The 23735-nt window shown below is 48.1% G+C and overlaps 1 protein-coding gene across 2 annotated transcripts in view; it reads right to left on the bottom strand.

The window, feature by feature from the left end:
- Positions 1 to 22732, bottom strand: part of PRKCB (protein kinase C beta) — a 315746-nt gene extending 293014 nt beyond the window's left edge. Inside the window, exons 1-2 of one of the 2 annotated variants that reach the window (XM_026515615.4) lie at positions 22372 to 22732; positions 21322 to 21353 (exon numbers count right to left, since the gene is read on the bottom strand). In XM_026515615.4, the coding sequence (XP_026371400.1) occupies positions 21322 to 21353; positions 22372 to 22544 (205 nt within the window). In that variant the 5' untranslated portion in view covers positions 22545 to 22732. The remainder of the gene's footprint in view (positions 1 to 21321; positions 21354 to 22371) is intronic. The other variant, XM_026515616.4, reaches the window with a different exon arrangement.
- Between the last annotated feature and the right edge of the window lie 1003 nt (positions 22733 to 23735).

Below are 23735 nucleotides of genomic sequence, written 5' to 3'. Positions count from 1 at the left end.
AAGAGACAGTTTATTGCCCAGCCAAGAAAATAGCTACTAAGACAAAAATATCAACATTCTTCAGACAAATACAACTGAATCCAGTGTCTACAACATAACACTCGCAACGTTCAGGGTACACTCTGAAATTATTCAACTGACATATGAAAAACCAAGAAAATAGGACCCAATCTCAAGAGAAAAATAAAATCAAACCAAGAAAAAAAAGGAAGGAATAATTCCTAATAGGTTGGGGCAATAATCTGAAATTACATGAGATGCAGTGCATTTAGCTACAAGTAATAGAAAACCCATCCTGAAAAGGTTTAAGCAGTAAGAGAATTTATTAACTGCTAGATAACAAAATTTCCAGAGACAGGATTATAACAAGGGAGGTTACTTCCGTGGTTCAATGACATCACAAAGGGCACAGTTCCTCTTCCCTCCAGACAGCCATTCATGGCGGGTCAGCCTTGTCCTTCACGGTCAAAGGGCAGCTGCCACAGTTCCAAGGTATGACATGAGGTAAAGATAAATCCTTTGTCCTGCGCCCCTTCCCTCTTGCCCTCACGCTGTCCCATGAGGATGTGACTCTTGGGGACCAAAAGGGGAGATCCTGATGACACTTTGAAGATGGCAAAGAAATCACTGGGAGGATCCTGAGTTTTTGATGACCCTGGGAAGCCTCAATGAAGCTAACCCTAGAGCCACCTACCTTCAGATAGCTTGTTAAGTGTTCTGTTATTTACAACCAAAGCATCCATTCTGAGACAACCCGAATTGCAAAAGTAATAACACTTGCTCCAAACAGCAGACAAGCATGAAAAACACGAAAATTAAAATTATTAAACTCTGGCAACCACACAGATCTGAGCCTGAGGTTGCCTTATTGTTTTTATTTCAAAGGGAGATTAGCATGCATTAGAAAGATGTTTAAGCATGATAGCCCCAAACTGAGACATTCTCCTTAGCAACCAGAAGAATTAAAAGAAAATTGAAGAGAGAGAAAAAAATAAGTAATTTCATGTTGTTCAATGTCTTACACAATTAAAATCTTCTGGGTAGTACCAGGGATATGCTTTAGATATTTTGAGAAAAATATAGCCCTGTATTAATAATTCCCCAAATCTCTACCTCTATCCCTGACTTCTCCACATTCCCAGCGCCCTTTTGGATACCTACACTTGGATATACCACAGGCATCTCAAATTCAACACAGCCAATGCAAAATTCACCATCTTCACCTGCAAGTTGTCTCCTCTTCTTGAATTTTCCACTGCTATTTAGGATAACCCTATTCATCAAATACCTCAATGAGAACTCCCTCAGTGGCTGACACAATATTTTTTTAAGATTTTTATTTATTTATTTGAGAGAAAGTGCATGTACACATGTGTACAAGTCGGGGGAGGGACAGAGGGGAAGGGAGAGGGAGAGAATCTCAAGCAAACTCCATGTGAGCCCCATGCGGAGCTCGATCTCATGACCCTGAGGATCCTGACCTGAGCCGAAACCAAGAGTTGGACACTTAACCAACTGAGCCACCCAGGCACTGCACTGACAATATTCTTATGCTTTGTGTGCTATGTGCCAAAGTCCTGCTCTGCCCCATACAAGTTCTATCAAATTTGATCCTCACAAATCTATAAGGAAGGTACCATCCTTATCATCTACCCTTTTATAAAAAAATGAAGGCACTAAGGATAAGAAACTTGCATGGGGTCACAGGATTTGAATCCAGATCTTTCTCTCTTTTTTTTTTCTTCCTACCTCACAAAGCAAATAGAGAATTTCTCAACGGGCCTCTCAACTTACTTTATTTCCAACCCATTTTCCCTTTTTGGCTCATTGCCACCCATGCCCACCCCTCCCGCTCCCCCAAGATGTCCTCCTGGGTCCCTCCTTTATGTGAGCCACTCTCTTGTCAGCACTTAAAGCTGTTGGCCTCACCAACTTGAAGGGTCACACTCACTTCTGAATCCCGGAGAGCTTTCTCTCTGTCCTTTCCAAACCTTCTCTTCCTGAAGCCTGACTTTCCCAGTGCAACTACTTCTTCCTACCAGGCGTCCCCTCTCTCTCACACTTCCCCTCCCGCCTCACGGACAGACTTCCCCATTCCCTCACCGCTTTCACTTCCTCAAAACTCAGCCTAGAACTAGGACTCCTTCCCTGCCGCCTGCCCAGGAGCCTGGGAGGCAAGATGCCCCCAGGGTTCCCGCCACCAGCTCTGTTCCAGTACCCATCACACTGTATTAAAGAATGTTTGATTGATGGGTCTTTCCTAGAGACTGGGGGCTGCCTGAGGGCAGAAAGATGCCTGGTTCTCCTGTATTTCCCCACTCATCCAGGGATGACCAAATATGCCTGCTGGACCACACACGGTGCTACGACTCCTTTCATACCACTCTCCTCTGGATGGATTTTGGAAAAGATACCCAGGGACGTAAGCCACACCTGCGCTCCCAAAGGCTGATCAGGGTTCCCGGCAGAGTGTGTGAACCACTAGCCTCGGACTCAGACAGACTTGGCTCATCACCCTCTTCAAATACTTCTTAGCTTCAAGACCTGGGGCAAGTTACTGAACGTCCCAAACCCGTAGATTCTTTAGGGAGCTAAAATGAGACTTAGTTCCTAGGGTGCAATAGGCTTTACACACGATCACATGTAAACATTCAGCTCAGTGCCTCAATAAATTAGAACAGGTCCCTGGGAAGTACTATCATCCCATGGACATGTCTGCAGTATGTGACCCTTTCCTTCCAAATGACACAAGGACTTTTTCACAGTTCTCAGCCTGTCTTCCCAGCCTGTCTTCCCAGCCCGCAACAATGACACAAGGAAATCAGGTGACCATGGTCACATGACCACCCAAAGCCTTCAGACAAGAGGCCACTTTCTGAATTCCTTATTTGGGACTATGGCAAAAAAAATCTGCACACGTGCAAACTCCCTCAGTGGGAGGAAAAAAAACAAAAACAAAAACAAAAAACGATTTAATGCACACATTTCTCCCACTAAGGAGTTTCCACATCCCATCAAATTTAGCCAGTTTCACCCGGGTTGTGGCAGGCATGCTCTCCTGGCTCTGAGAAATGATCTGGGTCACCGGCATGCACCCCAGAGCTGGCCTGATGCTGTCCTCACTCACCCTGCCCAGGATCTTCCCCACCACGGGGCTCTCCCATCCTCAGCCCTTCACCTTAGCACATGAGTGTGAAAACTGGGAGTCTGATTCAGACAGATCTGAATTCAGTGTAGGCTCTACAGTTCTTAGGAAAATTCTTTATCCTCACCAAGCCTGTTTCCTCCTCTATGAATGGGACTAAGAATCATAGCCAAGTCTTAGTGGAGGGTGCAAATTCAAAAGGATGAAGTTTTTGAAATGCCCGGCTCATTGCAAGCCCTCAGAGACCAACTGTCTTCTTCGCCTTCCCCATCATCACCTCTATATTCCTTTTCTACAAACCTGAACTCAAATCTATGTTTGAGTCCTAACTCTACGTAACTATGGGAAATTTTTCTTAAAGGGAATATTAATAGGAGCAACCTCATAGGGCCATTGTGGGAATTAAATGAGTTAATATACAAAAAGCTCTTAGCACATTGCCCAGCACGTAATACATACTCAATAAACACCAGCTCGAGCCAGCAGCATTTGAAAGCCTTATTTGAAAATGCCTAGGAAATAGAAAATTCCCCAGACCGTCTCCCCAGCCAAGAGAGCCCCTCATTGGGGTTGCAGAACACACACATTCACCCAAGCAGGAACAGGATTTCCTTTTTTTCCTTGCACTTGACTTGTTTGTCCCATCTGGAGCACCCTGACCCCCTGTGGCCCGCAGGCCCCAAATCAGAAAAGGCCAAAAGGTTAAAAGAATGAGGCCAGCTGTCATTTGGGCCCCCACCTATCAGGGACACCAGAGGATATAAACACATCTGGGCCCTTGGAAGTCCCAGCTGGAGGCTGCTCTCAGCAGGTTGCCACCATGGGGATGCGACCCACCTCCACATCTGGGGTGGAGGGGGAGCTCTGTGCAACCCTAAACACCTCCTTCTCCCTCCCTCTGTGCTGATGCTGCACGTAAAACACTTCTTTCTCAACCCACACTATCCCCCAGGATCGCCAGCTCCTTCTCTCTGCAGCTCTGTGCCGGCACTTGACACAGTACTCCGACACTTCACCCAAGTGACAGGTCAGGCCAGGCACTTCTACCAAAATCAACAATTCCATTTTAAAAACCGCATACCCTATACTTAGAATCCTATTTGGGAAAAATAACTTCCATCAGTGATATGTGCAAGCTCAAAGGTAATAATCAAAATTATCTTGGGATATCGTGACAGGGTGAAAATAAAACCTCTCATTATAAAGAATTCAAAACAATGCATTTATATCATCTCTAGAAATAAATAAAGCCTCAGCAGTCCAGGGGCCAGTGAGCCTCCAGTGCCTCTGCTCCATGCTTTTCACAGCGATTTTCAAACCGCGCGCGCTGTTACCCACAGTGAGAAATGCTTCACGTTTGACCCAGTTCACACACGCCCCTATGTACGCATACATGAAATAAAAGTCTCATGCAACAATATTCATGCTTTCTGAGTGTTATCTGTTCTGATAGCTTTCATTCTATTTTTTCATGGTGTTCATGACCTACAAAATTGATTTCATGACCCTTAACGAGTGATGATCCAGTTAAAAAACCACACTTAGAGGAATTCAAGGAAAGGTGGAGCGGCAATAAGGTGGAAGGTTTAAGGGCAACAGGGCATTGAGGTCACAGACTCCAGGCTTAGAAAACAGGTTGGCACCTCCTGTGGCTCAGGAGGGTATGGTCTAGAGGGAGGGAGGTCAGCTAATGTGAATGTCAGATCACCTTCCTGGTAGCTGGGTGACCGTGGGCAAGACATTCCCATGTCCCTAGGCCCACCTGGATTAAGGCTCTCTGTAAATAAGGCTCCAGTTTTGGCAAGATGAGTCTATGAATCTAGATGGCAAGTAAATCAAATTCTGTGAAAGGACCAGTGAAATCCCACAGGCTTACTAATGATCAACAAGGTACAGTTCGGAACGAACCTCGACGAGAGATCTGGAAGCATGCAGGGGATGCCACAGTGCATCCCCTAAGCCCTCCTCCTACCTCTAGGGCCAAGACACTCGCTCCCCCAGCTGCTGGGAGCTGACGGCTAATGGTCACACCTGCACCTCCCTGGAAGTCCCCGCCTGAAGAAGGAAGCTGCCTTGCCCAAGGTCATGCCACTTTCCCAAGAGCAGCCCACAGCCAATGTCCACTTGGTGCAGGTCTCCATTGTCCTGGTTCTGAAGGGCCATCCCAGCTCCAGCCATAGGCTTTGGCCTCTATTACAACTACTGTACCAAAGTGCAACCAGCCCCTTTCCCTGCTTCCCTCAATCCCTCATGCATGTTGTGCCTCAGACCTACTCCTCCAATAAGCCACCTATGTGCAGATCTTCATCTTTCAAGACAAAGCAGAGTCACAGGAGGAGAACTAAGTCAGAATGACTTCAGGACATTTGCCGAGGGTATTTTTGAGACTTTTTTTTCCAGAACATTTAATGAGCAACCCCATGTCTTTGTACACCATGTCTTATTCAATCTACATGGTGTCCTGGGAGGTAGGCTCTGTATCCTCACCTTCATTCCACAGACGAGAAACCAAAGATTAAAGAAGCTAAGAAAGATGCTCAGGGCCCCACATGTGCTCAGTGGAGGAGCTGACATCTGACCCCATGCCCTTGACTTCGCCCCACTCCACCACGGCTCTGTAATCACGCTCGCCACCCTGGATCACACAAATTCACCCTCATGTCTGTCTCTTTGATGATCTTCCCCCTCGTCCAGGGCAGGGACCTCATGTTCTGAATCTCGAGCTCTTAGTGCAGTGCCAAGTACACAACAGGATACAACTGGTAGTAATGGTAGTAATGGCAGTAGTATTCAGTAGTAACGGTGGTAGTGATGGTAGTAATGTGATAATATTCAGTGATGAGGGTGGTAGTATTCAGTGGTGAGGGTGGTGGTATTTAGTAGTGATAACGGTAGTATTCGGTAGTAATGGTGGTCGTGATGGTAGTAATGGTGGTAGTATTCAGTGGTGATGGTGGCAGTATTCAGCGTTTCACGTGCATTAAGCGGTGCGCTGTTCCCTTTATACGAGACCATCTCACGTGGCCCCGCCACTTTCCCATGAGTTAGGTCCTCTTATTAGGTGCAAGCAGTCAGCGCTCACTTGGGACCTGCCACAAATGCAAGGACAGGTGAGCCGACACACACTGCACTGGGGCAGGTTTTATAAGGCTAAGCAGTCACAAAGGCCACACTGAAATTGGTCTGGTAGGTTCCCCAAAATGCCACCCATACTTTGCAGCTTCTCCCATCAAGAGGAAGTGTATTTCCTCCTCTATTTCTCAGATGGGCTTGTGGCTTGCTTTCATTGGCAGAATATGTCACAAGTGACACTGTGACAAGCTCCAAGCTCCAAGCCAAGGCTTCAGGAGGCCCTGCAGCCTCTGCTTTGGGCACTGGGAATGCAGCCACCTCCATGCGACCGAGCACAGGCTAGACCGCTGGAAGATGAGAGACATGCCCCACCCAAGAAAGGCCTCGGTGTCCCAGCCATCTCAGCTGCGGCCCCAGATGTGTGAGCCCAGCCAAGAAAAGCCAGCCCCTGCCCAGACCAGAAGGACCACCCAGCTGAGCCCAGCCAAATTACTGACCCACAGAAAGAAGAGCTAAATAAAATGATAGTTCTTTTAAGGCACTATGGTTTCAGGTGGTTTGTCACAAGCAACAGGTAATTGGTTTATTAGGTGTCCAAAGAGCCGAAAGCCGAACTGCTGAAGGATTCTCCCATAGGAGAGATGAACAAATGAGCAAAAGAAAAGAACTGGGAGGGGCGCCCAGGGGCTCAGTCGGTTAAGGTTAAGTGTCTGCCTTCGGCTCAGGTCATGATACTGGGGTCCTGGGATTGAGCCTGGCACTGGGCTTCCTGCTCTGCAGAGAATCTGCTTCTCCCTCTGCCTCTGCCTCTGCTTGTGCGCTATCTCTCTCTCTCTCAAATGAACAAATAATCTTTAACAAAAAAAAAAAAAAAGAACCGGGTGATCCTACTCCTAACTCAAATGGCAGTGTTTTCGATGTCCACTGGCAACCAGGAGAGCCAAGATTTCTCACCGGCTGGAAAACTAGAACTTCTGACAAGAACCAGACTGTTTAATACCTAAACACAAGAGAAGTGCGTCTTCATTTCCCTCTTTGTAACAAAGCAGACCATGCTCTTCCTGGAACATACCCTCATATGTTTCATAAGATAAAGGGGTCTAGAGTTTCACATCTGTTTTCCTGAAGTCACACCTGTTTTCCTGAAGTCAAGCAAGAGATCAAGTTGGCTACATCATCCCAAAAGGAGAGGAGATCATGGCTTTGGGGACCGGAGCAGTGTGAGCTGTGTTCACTAACATGTTTTCCTACCAGACAGAGCTGGCTGACTTGTCCCAGTGCCCCTTTCAGTTGCCACGGCCCTGGCCCACAGAAGGCGAGCAGAAGTGACATACGTCCCTTCCAGGCTGGGGTGGTAATGAAATGAGCATGCTTTCTCACATTCTCTCCCCATCCACGGGGCCAACGGAGAGAAAGCTGGAGTCTTCAATGACCGCGTGCAAAACTGCCTGACCAGAATCACCTGCACTGGTCCGGGCTGTGAGACAGAAAGAAATCCCTTCCTGTCAAGCACAGAGACTTGAAGGCTTATCTGTTACCACAGCTTGAACAGATTCTTACTAATACCTTAACTAGTACAGACTTTTTTAAACGCAAGCCCTACAAACAGTTTATGAGCTCAAGTTTTCCCGGTATTAACAACTAAATTATTTGATGGGAAATTTGTCAGAGTGCCCTGGCTTCCCTGTTCTACAGTTTGCAACCGATGGGCAACATTGAAATAAGAAGCAGATGTCGCCCCAAGAAGGCAAATGGCACCATCCCTCAACGGGTGACTCCAGAAGGTGCTTGTCGCCCATACGGATTTCACTTCTGTGCGTAAAACTGAAAGAGTCCCAACTAACATTTTTGAGGTTCAGCCTCAATGACTTACACTTGCTTTTTAAATGTTCTGTGAAAGCATAATGGGGGCACCCAGGTGGCTCAGTCAGTTAAGCATCTGCCTTCGGCTCAGGTCATGATCCCAGGGTCCTGGGATTGAGCCCTGCATCGCAGGGAGCCTGCTTCTCCCTCTCCCTGTCCCCACCTCCCGTCCCCTCTCCCCTGCTCATAGTATCTCTATCTCTCTCTCTCTCTCTCTCTCAAATAAATAAAATCTTTTAAAAAATAATGAAATATAGTAACAGAAAAGTGGGCATAAGTATACGGCTCAATGAAATGTCAATATCCGAACACATTCAAGTAACCAGCACCCAGATCAAGAAACAGAACATTGCCAGCATCCCAGGAGCTGCTCTCAGTCCCCACCAGTTCCCGCAGGGTAATCACCATCCTAACCTCTAAAATTAGTTTCGTGTGCTCCTGAACATCCAGTGAATAGAATCATACAGAAGGTATCGTGTCTGGCTTTTCTAGCTCACGTTATGCTGGGGAGAACCATCTACGTTCTATGCAGCTGTAGGTTGTTCCTGTTCATTGCTGTGTGATATTCCATTGTGTATCCCCCATTCTGCTGATAGGCAACTGAGGTGGCTTCCAGCATGTATTATGTGTGAGAACATACTTTTCACTACAGTCCACCAGGGTCCATGACGAACAAAGGCAAGCACTCAAGTGGAGGGACTGTTTATCTTCACAGAGAAATGTGGGCAAAGCATGGCGCTGTGCCCGATATCAGGGCTGCAGCATTCACACATTCTGAAAATCACTTCCCAACAGGCTCTAATAATAGGGCAATTTGGGGATAGGGGGAGTTCAAACAAAAATGATCAGAGCCAGATCAAGCCATAGAAAACTAGCACCAAAACCCAAATCAGATGACTCGCTCTCTAGAGTCATTTCTCCCCTATACTATTCATTCATTTGATAGGTATTTATTGAGCACGTCCTACGAGCCAGATTTGGAGCTGGGTACTTCAGAAACAACAGGAAATGAGACAGATGTGGCCCCTAGTCTGATGAAACTGACACTCTGGTGGCGAAGACTAAACACTCAAACTGATAATTACAAAATGTAAAACTGACAAGGGGTTTTGTACAATGGGGAAGCTGATTTGGAAAATCAGGGAAGGCTTCTCTGAAGAAGTGACACTGCGTTAAGTTCTGACGGAGGAGCAGGAGGCTAACTGGGGAAGAGGAAGGCGAAGAGCAACTGAAGCTGAAGACAGAACGTGTGCACGTGCCCTGGGGTGGGCAACAGTATACCATGATTAAGGAAGACCAGTTGGGTCTTCAGCTAGAAAGTGAAAAGTGAATAAAAGGGAGGTACCAGCCAGGTTCATGAGGACCCGGAAGACAAAGACTTGTAACTCATGTTAAAAGATTCTGGACTTGGGGCTCCTGGGAGGCTCAGTCGGTTGAGGATTCAACTCTTACTTTTGGCTCGGGTCATGATCTCAGGGTTGTGGGATCGGGTCCCTCACTGAAACTCCAAGCTTAGCATGGAGTCTGCTTAAGATTCTCTCCCTCTCCCTCTCCCTCTGCTCACTTGCACATTCTCTCTCTCTCTCGAATAAGTAAATAAATCTGGGAAAAAAAAAAGATTCTGGACTTAATCCCGGGAAGAACAGAAAAGCCAACCATCAAAAGATAATAACTAACTGAAGTACAAAGAAGTCCCTTCCCGCTCTATACACCAATCTTACTTCCCTAAGTGCACTGTTTGGCCCAGATAGAATTATCAATACTCCCAACCATAAATTTTGCTGCACACATTAAAAAAAATAATAAAGTCCAGATAACTATCAAAATTCTCATTTGCATCATTGCCAGAATTCTAAATAATAACCCCCACCTTTAGGGAGGGAAGGAACATCTTCAGAATAGGGCTATCTCATAAAAATCACCAGCCCCACCATCACAAGACAAGAGACAGTCCTGCAGACTTCACCCTCCACCTTCACCCACATTATTTGGCAGCTTCTTCTTCAACCCAAAAGAGCACGTAAACATTCCATCTGGAGGATGAAGGGAACTCAAAATTGAAAAAGTAAAATGGTCAGAAATCTATTTAAAGTTGAAATGCCATCAACACATTTTCAAAATGAAGACAGCAGATGGGACAATCACAGATCTCGATTCAGCTTTGGAGGTTTCCCACAAATTAAAGCATCGAAAGCCAGGAAGCTGTTGCACAGAAAACACTGTTGCTCACCCGTGCTCCTATCACAGCTCTGACCCCAGCTAAGTTTCTGGCTCAGAAACATTGTAAGTTGCACCTAATGCCGTTGCCCACAATGTGTGAACACATTCATTCTTGCATCAAGTCCTTGATTCAGGAGCAACGCCCTTGCCTCCCCAACAGGACTATAAAGTCAGTCAGGACAAGACAGCGCCCAGCCGTAGGAATAACGGGAAAAGCTGTTATTACCAAGGGTTCACTGTCTATCAGGCAAGGCGGTAAGGAAACACTTGACGTGTGCCCTATAAACGAGATATGATTACTTCCTTTTACCTCTGAAGAAACAAAAGCTCGGAGTTTAAGTAATATGCTCAAGGCTCCATAACGAGAAGCCAAGATTTGAACCAATGCCTTTCTGTCTCCGAAGCACAAACTCTTTGCCACCCCGTGCAGCATGTGCTCAATTAACACGTGCTGGATAAGTGACAGCAGCAGAGACGGAGAGAGGGAGTGGGAGGATTCCTTTCACAGGAAAAATCATTTCCACGGCCCTCTCCGCCTCAGGATACAGTGAAGAGAGATATCCCTATTGTTAGAACCGTAAAAATAACCCAGTAACCACCTCCCAAAATAGAGCAATCAACAATGTGACTGACACGAAAATCCAAATGCCTCTGTTACGATGTGAAAAATAGCAGCGGCCCCTACATGCTCAGGTGACACCCCCCACAGCTTCTAAATGGTCATTTCAGTTTGTCCTACCTGCCCTCCAACCCCACAAGCCTGGGGTTCCAGGATCTGAGTCACGGCAATCACTGTTTCAAATGTACTTCACGCTCCTCTTTTGCAAACATTTGGCCACTTCACTCACCCTCACACATCCCGCCTTAAAACAATGACAACAAGCACTTCCTAGTCACTGTCCTGCCTTCACAAGGTCCAAACCCTCCCAGATGACGTGTGGCTCCAAGCGCCACCCCCTCCCTCACACACCCTCCTTCCTGTTCCCTGCATGAGCCCTGTTCTCTCCTCCGAGTCAAGTTGAGCTGTCCTCTGCCTGAAACACCCTCCCCAGCCCCCAGCCTCTTGTCAATCTGGGAACTCCTACTCCTGCTGGAAGATTGTTCCCAAATGTCACCTCCTCTGTGGAAGCTTCTCCACCCCTCCCAGGAGCAAGGATGCCACCCCGCATCTCACTGATGTGCCGGAACTCACTGGCCATGTGCTGGTCTCCCCGCAAAAGACCAGGAAGACCTTCGCGGGCAAGGTTAGTGTCTTATTTCTCTTCAAAGCCCATATTGCAACCTGACATTATACATTGTATTTCTTCTAAAGTACTTATTAATTGCTGTTCTCCTTCCCCTAGAATGGAAATTCCATGAGGGCAGGGACTCTGTCTGGTTCACTGTTCTAGTTCAGTGCCTAAAACAGTACCTGACACGTGGTAGGCACTCAATAAATATTTGTTGAATGAATGGGCAGATGGACAGATGGCTAGATGGATGGGGGAATGGATGGATGGTTGGCTGAATGAATGGATGGACGAATGAATAATGTATAGAAAAATAGCTGAGTGAACAGATAAATGGATTGGTGGGTCAGTGGGTACAAGGATGGGTAGATAGATGGTTGAATCAAGCAGGATCATGTTTCACCAGCCCAAGATCACTGAGGCGTGGAGACACAGCAGGATTTGAAACCAACCCTGATTTTTGAGCCTGCACTCTCAATTCAATTTACACTGCCAATCTAGAAACCCAAAGTCTGGTCACTGGGCAGTGGCAAGATAAAAGAAGAAAGAATCTAGAATTCTCCCTCCACCCGCCCCCCCCCCCCCAACCAGGAACGTGGTTATTGTTGACCTAAGTTAATTTCCATCTACTTAGCAAATGCCAAGACTCAACAGGAGGGCATGTGAACCCTCCTAGTCCAGGTCTGAGTTCCCCTTCTGACTCAGTAGGGCAAAGTTCTGCATGTGGGCTGAGGGAAAAGAAGACATCCAGGAGAAAAAGACAAGCAGGACAAAGGACAATGAAAAGGTATCAGCCAACAATAACACTAGTAATATTAAAAGATTGGCATTGCTGAACAAAAGCTCCTGTCTCTTCCAAACCCTTCTGGAGCCTGCAAGCATGGTGTCTTTCAATCCTCTGTTACATCAAGCTTTCTTCCAGCACCAACCATTTCCAGGAAAGACAATGAACTCTCCTCCTCTCTTCACAACAAGGAATAGCCAATTCAAAATGAGGCCCAGAGGGAGAATAGGAAAAAAGGGAGGAGGGGAGGAGGAGGAGATGGTTTACGGGTAGAAACTAACATGTCCTTATGTTCTCATAATTTCCTGTAGTTCTTTCATAATAAACAGTAAAGAACATTTACTAAATGCCCAAATTTGTGTTAGAGGAGCGATAAAGACACAGTAGCACCAAACCAAGACCTTCTCCTTGATGAAATCAGAAAGAAGAGAACTGACAGAGGATCATTCTCTATATGTGATTCTATAGGGCTTACTGTGAAACTACTTACAAATTATCTTCCAATTGAGGAAAAACATGGCCTAAGCCAAAGAAGGAACAGTCTTAGAACATCAGCCCTGGACGAAGGGTGAGGGAAGTATCTGGGAGGCGATGCGAATAATCCTGTGCCCCTAAAAACTGGCTTTCAGCTCAGATGCCTCTCACTGACATGCTTTGCTTTTTTTTTTTTTTTTTTTAAGATTTTATTTATTTATTCGACAGAGAGAGAGAGAGACAGCCAGCGAGAGAGGGAGCACAGCAGGGTAGTGGGAGAGGAAGAAGCAGGCTCCCAGCGGAGGAGCCTGATGTGGGGCTCGATCCCATAACGCCAGGATCACACCCTGAGCCGAAGGCAGACGCTTAACCGCTGTGCCACCCAGGCGCCCCATGCTTTGCTCTTTTTATTTATTCTCAGCCTGTCCGCTCAGACTTGCTCCTCCACCTCGGAAATGGTCTAATTTTTCTGCTGTAGAAGAGCCACCTCAAAACACAGCCCCCACACCACCAAATGAAAGCCAGCTCATTCTCTGAGCTATCAGCTGAGAGATGAAATTGTCGAACTGGGAGAGAAGCCATCTTAATGTAACCATCTAATTCTACCAAATATTCATCATACTTGGGACCATGGCACAAGGAAAGAGTCATCCTCTCTACAGAATATCACAGAGATAAGACTTCTGTGTATCTTGGGGCGCCTGGGTAGCGCAGTCATTAAAGCGTCTGCCTTCGGCTCAGGGCGTGATCCTGGCGATCCAGGATCGAGTCCCACATCGGGCTCCTCCGCTGGGAGCCTGCTTCTTCCTCTCCCACTCCCCCTGCTGTGTTCCCTCTCTCGCTGGCTGTCTCTCTGTCACATAAATAAATAAAATCTTAAAAAAAAAAAAAAAAAAAAAAAAGACTTCTGTGTATCTTGATCCAGGATACGAGCAGCTTCACGACAATTTTTTAGCTCTAGCTCCCTGGCAACTCAGACTTTCTCCAATTACCTCAGAGGACAGGGAGTTATTTGCCTTTTGTTTTCGGTTTTTAATTCTCAAGACCAAAGAATTGCCTCACTCCACCCCAACCACTGCATAAGCTAACATGCCCTTATAAATTCTCATAGCACCCTGCACATTTCCTGCAAGGCACTTCATGAAAGGAAACTTAAATATTGGTGCAACGATTCGTAGAGTATCTTCTCTCCCCGTTACACTGGACGCTCTATGGCATTAGGATCTTCTCCATCTCATTCACCCATTGTATCCCCGCCATTTAAAATAGTTCCTGACACATAGAACTCAATGAGTGAATCCTTTAGGAAGGATGGATGGATATATGGAATGATGGATGGATGGGTAAATGCATGTAGTAAGTATATAAATTTCCTACCAGATTTTCAAGCACCCATCACACCCCCAAATGCCACATGTAAACACAGTGGATTTTGGATACTCTATAAAAAGGTCAATAATCGAGCTATATAACATCACACAATTTCAACAGAGAGATAGGATGAGTCAAGTCAAAAAATCTATGATATTAGATCAAATGCCAAAAATGATAAGAGACCAAGTTTTTTAATGCATCAGCCAGAGATGATGAACTTTTCAGCCGATCCCTCTACCCACCCAAGAATTAACTGGACTCCAAAGTCAAAAGACCAGAGTATGGACTTTAAATTGTACCTGGTAATTTAACTACCTATAGCTGAAAAGCATCAAAAGGAGATGAATATTCTCAAAACTGTCACCTACTGATGTATTTACATGTAAGTGTATTTACACACGTGTGTGAGCATGCTCACAGACAGAAACAGAAAGCTAGGCAGAAAAAGAAAGAAAGAAGAGTGAGGGGCTCCAATAACAAGAACACGTATAAATTATTTTCAAACCTTTGGTTCATCCCTGACCAATTACTTTCTCTGTTATCTTTTCCTTTCTTGACCCAAATGCACCATAACCATGTGGTATATTGTTCTGGAAAATACACTGGCAGTATAGCTAGTATTCAGAAATACCGTATTTTTTTAAATTAGTTTCTAAGAACGTGTGTATCTTATCAACTACATTTCCAAAGGTCGTATTTTCCATATTTACTTAGAAAGGCATTCTGTTGCCCAGTGACAAAGCTTCCAGCTTGCCCGGAGTGCCCTAGCGCTCAAGGTGAATTGATTGTGGCCTCTCTAACACATCAGCCCTCCTTTTTAAGACCCAGCATTAACGCACCTCAAGATTTTTATTTCATTTGGGACTCTGGGCCTGAAATCCCACTTCAGGTGGAAAAAATAAAAAAGTCAAACCATCAAATACAAAGTCAAAAAGCCTCTGCCTTTTATCCCCATAGAACCCTCAGGACACATTCAGAGAAAGCTAAGAGGTGAGTGGAGTTTGACTCACAGGCCTCTGGGATATGCTTCTGGGAAGGGAGGGAAATGGAATCATAGATGTGAGCTCCGGTAGCTTGCAGCCTGACTTAGCGATTGTACCAAAAAAAAAAAAAAAAAGCCCTCTTTATGATTTTACTGATAAAGTTCAACCTGAAATATAGGATATCATATTGTAAGTTGCCAGGGAAAACTGTGCCAAAAATAAAATTAACCTTTGATATTTGTTTTTATTTTATTTTATTTTTAGAGAAGGGGAGAGAAAGAGAGAGAAGGGGGCGGAAGAGCAGAGAGAGGAGAGAATCTAAAGCAGGTTCCACAAGCAGCACAGAGCCCAACTTGGAGGTTGATCTAACTCTGAGATCCTGACCTGAGTTGAAATCAAGAGTCAGACACCTAACTGACGGAACTACCCAGGCACCCCAGATTGTTGTGCTTAAAAAGAGCATATTTTAGGGACACCTGGGTGGCGCAGGCAGTTAAGTGTCTGCCTTCGGCTCAGGTCATAATCCCAGGGTCCTGGGATCAAGTCCTGCATCGGGCTCCCTGCTCAAAAAGGACTCTGCTTCTCCCTCTGCCTCTCCCCCCTGCTCGTGATCTCTCTCTCTCAAATAAATAAATAAAATTTTTAAAAAGAGCATATTTTAGGGGCGCCTGGGTAGCGCAGTCGTTGCATCTGCCTTCGGCTCAGGGCGTGATCCCAGCGTTCCGGGATCGAGTCCCACATCGGGCTCCTCCCCTGGGAGCCTGCTTCTTCCTCTCCCACTCCCCCTGCTTGTGTTCCCTCTCTCGCTGGCTGTCTCTCTGTCACATAAATAAATAAAATCTTAAAAATAAAAAAAGCATATTTTAATCTATATGTGTTGACTACAGACTAAAATAAACTTGTATTCCATAGAGTTGACATTGATGAAAACAGCAATGGTTGAATTCATGTAACATTTTGGGAGTGGGTTTTGGATTTTTTTTTTTTGTTTTTTTTAAGATTTTGTTTATTTATTTGAGAAAGAGAGTGAGTGTGAGAGAGAGAGCATGAATGGCGGGTGGGAGGAGCAGAGGGAGAGGGAGAAGCAGACTCCCTGCTGAGCAGGAAGCCTGACTCGGGGCTCGATCCGGGACTCCGCCATCACGACCTGCGCCAAAGGCAGACACCCAACCAACTGAGCCACTTAGGTGCCCCAACATTTTGGGGTTATTAAAGAATAACTTCTATTAAAAAGCCAAAAAACAAGTTTTCTGATATGCACAGGAAAGGTAAGAGCTGGTTTACTCATTATAATCATCCCTGCTAGGTCTTCATAGTCAGAAAACTAGTGTGCTGGGGTTTTTCTAGAGAGTCCCCGAGAACTTGAGATCTTTCTCACAAGGAAAGGGTGAGAAAAGACAATCTGAGCTAGCTGGGCTGGCTGGGCCCAGATGCTGAGCAGTACACACACTGGTGTTACCCAAAGTCTGTGAAGAAACACACCTGAGAGGAAAACCTACCTAAATACACGAAAGCAGCCTAGTCATTCAGTGACTTCCAGAATGAACTCTGTCCCACTTTGACACATTTTCCTACCACGAATCAAGTAATAATGATCATCTCACTTAGAGTCACGGATACTTATTGTGGATATCTCTCTTGCACTTTGGTGCTCACCATAACCCTATGAGGTAGGTACCATCAGCCCCCATTTTATTTATTTTTTAATAGATTTTATTTATTTATTTGAGAGACAGAAATATAGTGAGAGTGAGCACACAAGCAGGGGGAGCAGCAAGCGGAGGGAGAGGGAGAAGCAGACCCCTGCTGAGCAGGGAGCCCAATGGGGGCTTGATCACAGGACCCCGGGATCAAGACCCGAGCTGAAGGCAGACACCTAACCGACTGAGCCACCCAGGCACTCCCAGCCCCCATTTTACAGATCAGGAAACTGAGGCCACTACAGGTGGATGACTTACTGAAGCTTATACAGCAAGCAGGTGGCAGAGCACAGTCACACCCAGTTCTATCTGACTCCAACCCCATGCTCTGAATTCCAGTTCTCTAGATTTTATTGCCTCCCTATTCCTACTTAAGTGACTTTCTTTAACAGAAAAAGTTCTTCTCTCTGCCAAACTGCAAAACTTCTTGGGGTAAGAGTCTAATTCCACCCAAAGGCTTGCCTTCATTACAATTAATGCACAAATGAAGGTTCTAGGGTCCTCTAAAGAATGCCATAGAGAAAAGTCTGCCTTGCTTCTCTGAGGGCTCCCACTTTTCACCCAGAATTTAGTCAGTTTCATAATAGGGACACTTAGCCCCAGTGTCTGTCATCAGAGACATTCTTTTTTTTTTTTTTTAAAGATTTTATTTATTTGAGAGAGAGCACAAGCAGGGGTGTGAGGAGACAAAGGGAGAAGCAGACTCCCCACTGAGCATAGAGCTGAATGCAGGACTCTATCCCAGGACCCTAAGACCATGACCTGAGCTAAAGGCAGACACTCAACTGACTGAGCCACCAAGGCGCCCCATCAGAGACATTCTTAAACTACCTCACGAGAGTAGTTTTATAGAAAATAGAGTGGTAACAAAGGGGAGAAATCATGCGGCAATCTAGAATGTTGTCCTCTAGCAGTACAAAAGCAAGGAAATCTATTCTCAAGAAATCCCTGACTTCCTATGGTTGATGGACTTTCCATCTTTCCTCCCTCAAACCGTCCCAGCATCCCCAATTTCCATGAGAGCACAATGGAGCATGGAGGCTCAGTGGGCTCCCTGCCTAAGGATCATCCACCTACCTCCTCCCCAAGGACAATGCAGGCTATATCCCCTCTCCCCTTCTACTTTTTATTCTTTAAGACTTATTTGAGGGGGCGCCTGGGTGGCACAGCGGTTAAGCGCCTGCCTTCGGCTCAGGGCGTGATCCCGGTGTTATGGGATCGAGCCCCACATCAGGCTCTTCAGCTATGAGCCTGCTTCTTTCTCTCCCACTCCCCCTGCTTGTGTTCCCTCTCTCGCTGGCTGTCTCTATCTCTGTCGTATAAATAAATAAAATCTTTAAAAAAAAAAAAAAAGACTTATTTGAGAAGGGCGTCTGGGTGGCTCAGTTGGTTAAACGTCTGCCTTCAGCTCAGGTCATGATCCCAGGACGCTGGGATCAAGTCCCACGTTGGGCTCCCTGCTCGGTGGGGAGCCTGCTTCTGCCTCTCCCTCTGCCCCTCCCTCTGCTCCTGCTCGCTCTCACTTTTTCTCTCAAATAAATAAAATCTTTAAAAAAAATTTTTTTTGAGAGTGCACCAGAGTGCAGGGGGGAGGAGCAGAGGGAGAGTGAGGGAGAGAGTCTTAAGCAGACTTCATGCTGAGCACAGCCAAACCCAGGGCTTGATCCCATGACCCTGAGATCACGACCTGAGCTGAAACCAAGAGTCTGACGATCAACAGACTTTGCCACTCGGGCTGCCCCTCACCTTCTACTTTTGAAATGGAACACCCCCCCCCCCAACCTGTAGCCAGGAACATGGCTACCTGAAATTAACATTACAGTGTACAGGCACCCCTGTGTAGCAAGGTGTGGATGTGTGATTAAGTTCTAGCTCATAGCGTATAGGCAGAAGTATCTTGCAGCAGCTTCCATAAGTGACAGTGGGCATGTGGCCTTTGCCTTTTTTTTACCCTTTCCTCCCTCCTGCTAGCTGAAATAAAGATGTGATGACTGGATAGTCTAGCATCCTATTTGGACCATGAGGTAAGTGTCACTCCTGCATGGTAGAGCAGAAAACTGAAAGGAACTAAGACCCTGGGCTCCGGACTTCTGACTTAGGTGAGAGAATATAACCTTATGTATTCTCTAAAAAATGTAGATCCCCATTTTAATCAGATGCACTTTTTTAAAAAGATTTATTTATTCATTTTAGGGGGAGAGAGAAAGAGAGAGCACCTGTGCATACAGCAGGGGAGGGATAGAGGCAGAAGAGAGAGAATCTTAAGCAGGCTCCATACCCAGCACAGAGCACGACATCAGGGCTCAATCTCACGACCCTGAGATCATGACCTGAGCTGAAACCGAGAGTCAAAAATTTAACTGATTGAGCCACCCAGGCACCCCTATTCGGCAACTTTTTAAAGTAGGTACTGTTTATTGGACCCATTTTACAAACAAGGAATCTGAGCAAAACAAGACGGCTGGGAAGTCTCGAATCCAGGATTCAAATCCACAGTAACCTACCTGATGGCTTGTACAGATGTCTGCTACCCTACACTGCCTCTCAGGGAGAGGAGAAAAAGAATGGTGATAAAAAAATAAGTACCTTCTACCTCTAAAGTTGCCGTATTAGATTAGAAACTTTAATTCTGCTGTACTCTCACTATACCAGAAAATTCCTACCACTTTCCAGGCTTTGAAAAACAGGATCTCCTGTCATCACCTACACATTTCAGATTGACTTCCCCAGGTAACTGCTGAGCAGGGAGGAAAGCAGCAGCAAAAATGTCCAAAACTCATCCCAGATCCCAGCAAGCGACAGAGACAGAAACTGATTCATGAAAGTGAAAGGTAACCTCAAAGAACATCTACACATTGCAGCATGAAGACACCATTGGTATTGTGCTCCAGGGGCCGAAGTTCTAGGAAACAATCTCTTTGCAACAGGGTCTCAGCTGTTGCCACTTTAAAGGGATCTGGGCAGACCTAAAACTAATGTAACACTGTATGGTAACAATCCTTCGATTAAAACAATAATAAAATAAAAAATAAGAGTATATAAAGCTGAAAAAAATAATAAAGGGGCTTGGGAAGTCCTCTGGTGCAGAACGTGAGACTGAGGTTCCACATCTTGGTCAGAGAGGCAGGACAGCTCTGCAAGCTGGTTGGGCCAGCTCTTCCCTGGATCGCAGGTGAGGGAGGGAACCCACGAGTCCCAGAAGACGGCAGTGCTACACAGCAAGCCTCCTGTGCAACTGACAATGCCACCCACACTCACCAGGGATCATCTGACTTCTCCCTGGAAGGGGGAATGCTACGACAACACAGACCCGGCTAAGTCACATCTCTGACTCTTGAACGCTTAATGCATTCTTTCTCCTGATCAGACCCAGCTCCCCAGAAGCAGTGAATGTGCCCCTATAACACACCCCACAAATGAGGCACCAAACTCAATCACACCTGGCCAAAAATTGGGGAGAGAAAAAAAATTTTTCCAGGACAGAAATTGCAAACTCAAATGCCTACAGGAGCCAGACACGGGTGAAGCTGGCCCAGATGGGAAGGAAGGACTGGGATGAAATGATGAATACATGCCGCAGCTATGAAAATAGCTCCGAAGGATTGTTTCTACGAGAAAGTGGGACCAACTCTCTGCAAACTTGAAGCTGGAAATTCAGGTATCTGTGTAAAATCTCCCCGTTCTAAACGTTGACATCAAATTAAAAAACGTTTGACAGCCTAAGAGCTAAACAAGTCCACAGGTAACTTGACCCTGGAGAGTGAACTTTCAACCGGAGTCAGCCAAGGCCACCTTACACATGATGAAAAGTCACCACTAGGTTGAGCATCCCTGGCTGGGGTCAAGGATCTCAAACCAGGTGCAAGGACCCAGGTAGCCTGTCACTTGGCGTCCTTTCTGTATGCAGCCAGAAGCTAGAAAAGGCCATTTAAACCAGTGTCTGAGAGGCACCCCATCTGTAACGACCTCTTGGCAGAGAGGGAGGCAGCCCAGGGGACAACCGCAGTCCCCTTTCAAGGAGATGCACCAAATGCAGACGCAGCAGCCACCTGTGGAGACTTCTGTGAAGCAGGGGAGGAGGCAGAACCTCACTCTGTGAGATGAGGAAGGCAAGTGAGAAGGAATTAGGGAGAGGAGGGGTCCTCCCAAAAATGGCCCCCGGGGACACTTCCTCCAGGGGCAGGATTGGCCCAGCAGGACAGGTTCAGGAGGCAGGATCTGACTCTAATGATGCTGGGAAGGAAGAAAGGGTGCGTGCCCTTCCTTGGCAGGTAGGGCCTCTGGCTCCACCCCCCTTTCCTGAATGGAGCATCAGTGCCCCCATATACACACACCCCTTAAAAGGTGGTGGTGCACTCCCGGCTTGGCAGGTCACTCTGACAAATGGGATACCTTCACTCTCTGCCTAACTCAGTTCTAGAAAGTCTTTTTCACCATCTCTTCCCACAAACGGCATTCCCAGAGCCCCACAGCCTACCTTGGCACTGGAATCCTTGCTTTCCGAAGCCCCTGCAAAGGCAGAAAGAGACATGTGAGGCAGCCCTAGGGGCCCAGCCACCAGCTAGTTCCCCCACGTCACCCCCCCCCCCCTTACCCGGCCCCTCTACCCCAGGTGCAACCTCCTAGCCACAGGCGGGTGCCCAAGAGTCTTCCGCCTTTGGGGGAAGGGGCAGCTGGGAGGTCGGCGGTAACCCCCACCTCCCCTCAGAAGGCAGAAGAAAGGAGGCTGCGACCACCAGGTGGCGGGATGGGGGCAGCGTTCCCGTCGCGGGGGGGGGGGGGGGGGCAGGCGGGAGATCTGCCTACAGAGATGCCCCAGTACCTTCGGGGAAAGAGAAGAGATAAAGACGCATCCAGAGGGGAGGATGAGAGAAACCCTGCGGCGGTGGTGTTCCCTGGGGAAGTGGGAAGAGAGAAAAGGCTCCCCAAGCCTAGAGGGACGGGGTGAGAGGTGGGGGAGAAGAGTCCCCGCAGTGATGCGAGGGGGAAACTGAGGAGTGCAAAGGGGAACCCTGGCCCGCAGGGAAGCCCAATAGGAGATAACCCAGGGCGCCACGGCGGGAGACACGGAAGGGGAGGAAAGGATGCTCCACGCCCGCCGGGAAATAGAGAGGACACCCAGGGCGCTGCCCCCGGAAAGAAGGGGAGGGAATGCGGGCGCCGCAAGCCCGGAAGGAGGCGGGGAGAAGGGGAACCCCGGGCGAGCGGGCAGTCGAGGCGCTGCCCTCCCGGGGAGGGACAGCCACCCCGCGCTCCAAGCAGGTGGAGAACCGGCGCCCGCCCCGCGGCCCCGGGGCGCTCCCGAGGCGGCTGGGAGGAAGAGCAGGCAGGAGGAGCCCCGCGGCCAGCCGTCTGGGGCCGGGGAGGGGAAAGCCGCAGGACTCTGCACCCGGGCGTCCGGAGCGCGGAGCCGGGGGACGTCTGGCCGGGCGGTGCTCGTCTCCCCCTCGGGGCACAGAGAGGGGGCCCCGCGCACGGCGCTCCCCTCGGGGCCCCGGGAAGGTGCCCTGCGCCGGCGCGCTCTCACCAGATGAAGTCGGTGCAGTGGCTGCAGAAGGTGGGCTGCTTGAAGAAGCGGGCGGTGAATTTGTGGTTCTTCACCTCGTGCACGTTCTTCTGCCGGAGGGCGCCTTTGCGGGCGAAGCGCACGGTGCTCTCCTCGCCCTCGCTCGGCGGCGGCCCCGCAGCCGGGTCAGCCATCTTGCGCGCGGGGAGCGGGAGCCGAAAGGTGCCGGCCCCGGGGCCGCGGGACCGCGGGCTGCGGGCTGGGGAAGCGCGCGAGGAGGCGGCCGGTGCTGCCGCCCTGGGCCACGGGCGCTTCCCCTGCGCCGGCTCTGGCCGCCGCGGCGCGCGGAGCTGGGACTGTCACTCGCCCAGCTGCCGCCGCTCGTCCAGCTGCGCTTGGCACCGCTGGCCCCAGCTGCGGGGGAGGGAGGCGGAGCCCCGGGAAGGCCCCGCCTCTTTCATTTGCATCGGCGCCCAGGCCCCGCCCAGCGCCGCCAGCTGCTTTACATATTAGCACCCCGAGGCTGCCGGCCTCCCAGCGAAGTGTTCAGAGCCGCAGCGCTGCGGCGCGGGGACCGCAGCCTGCGATCGTCAGACCTGAGCCTCACCCCCTACCCGCTCCTGGCCCGGGGTTGCATTAAGGGGGTGAGCACCTTGAGTGCGCCCCCGGGGGAACCCGGAGCGGAAGGACCAACGGGGACTGGGGATGGGGGGTGACAAGGGTGGGCGCGACGGACTCCACCCGGCCTCTGCAGACACTGGTACCCAACCACCCCGCATCCATCCCATTGGTCATTCTGCACGCGTCTTCTGGAGGGACGGGCTCCCGCTGTCACTCATTCGGAAAGGCCTGTGGCTCCACACACTTACACACACATACGCACACACGTACTGCAGAGGTAGGGAGGAGCAATCTTATTTTATATATCGATATATATATATGTATATCCACCACAAAGACAATTCTTGGCTTTGCTTGCCCAACCATTCAGAAGAGAACTCCCTACCTTCTGTCCGTCCCCTCCCCAGAGAGACTCACTTTCTTCAACTGTAAAATGGGCCTGATGGGGACCCATATTCACAAACGCTGGTCATATGTGTGCGCCATCTGAAGAAAAAAAAAGAAGTCTATCTGGTTTCTGTGTTTGAATAGCAAAAGATATCCACAGTAGTAAAATCTCTCCAGATGCAGCCACCTGCCCAAAACATCTGCATCTCCAGTCTTCCTTTATTTGTTAAAGACAGAGATTAACAAATATTAGATGCTAAAGACACGCTAACATCCAACTGGGATGCAGGAATCTGAAGGATGGAAAGGTAACCAAAAGTATGATAATTGTCTACATGAGTAAATACGGCCGTGTGATTTAGTGCCCTGTCTAGGCA

Source organism: Ursus arctos, unplaced genomic scaffold, assembly GCF_023065955.2.
Source record: "Ursus arctos isolate Adak ecotype North America unplaced genomic scaffold, UrsArc2.0 scaffold_2, whole genome shotgun sequence".
Taxonomy (NCBI): domain Eukaryota; kingdom Metazoa; phylum Chordata; class Mammalia; order Carnivora; family Ursidae; genus Ursus; species Ursus arctos.
The sequence above is the reverse complement of the archived record's forward strand: the minus strand, read 5'-3'. Positions and strand labels throughout refer to the sequence as shown.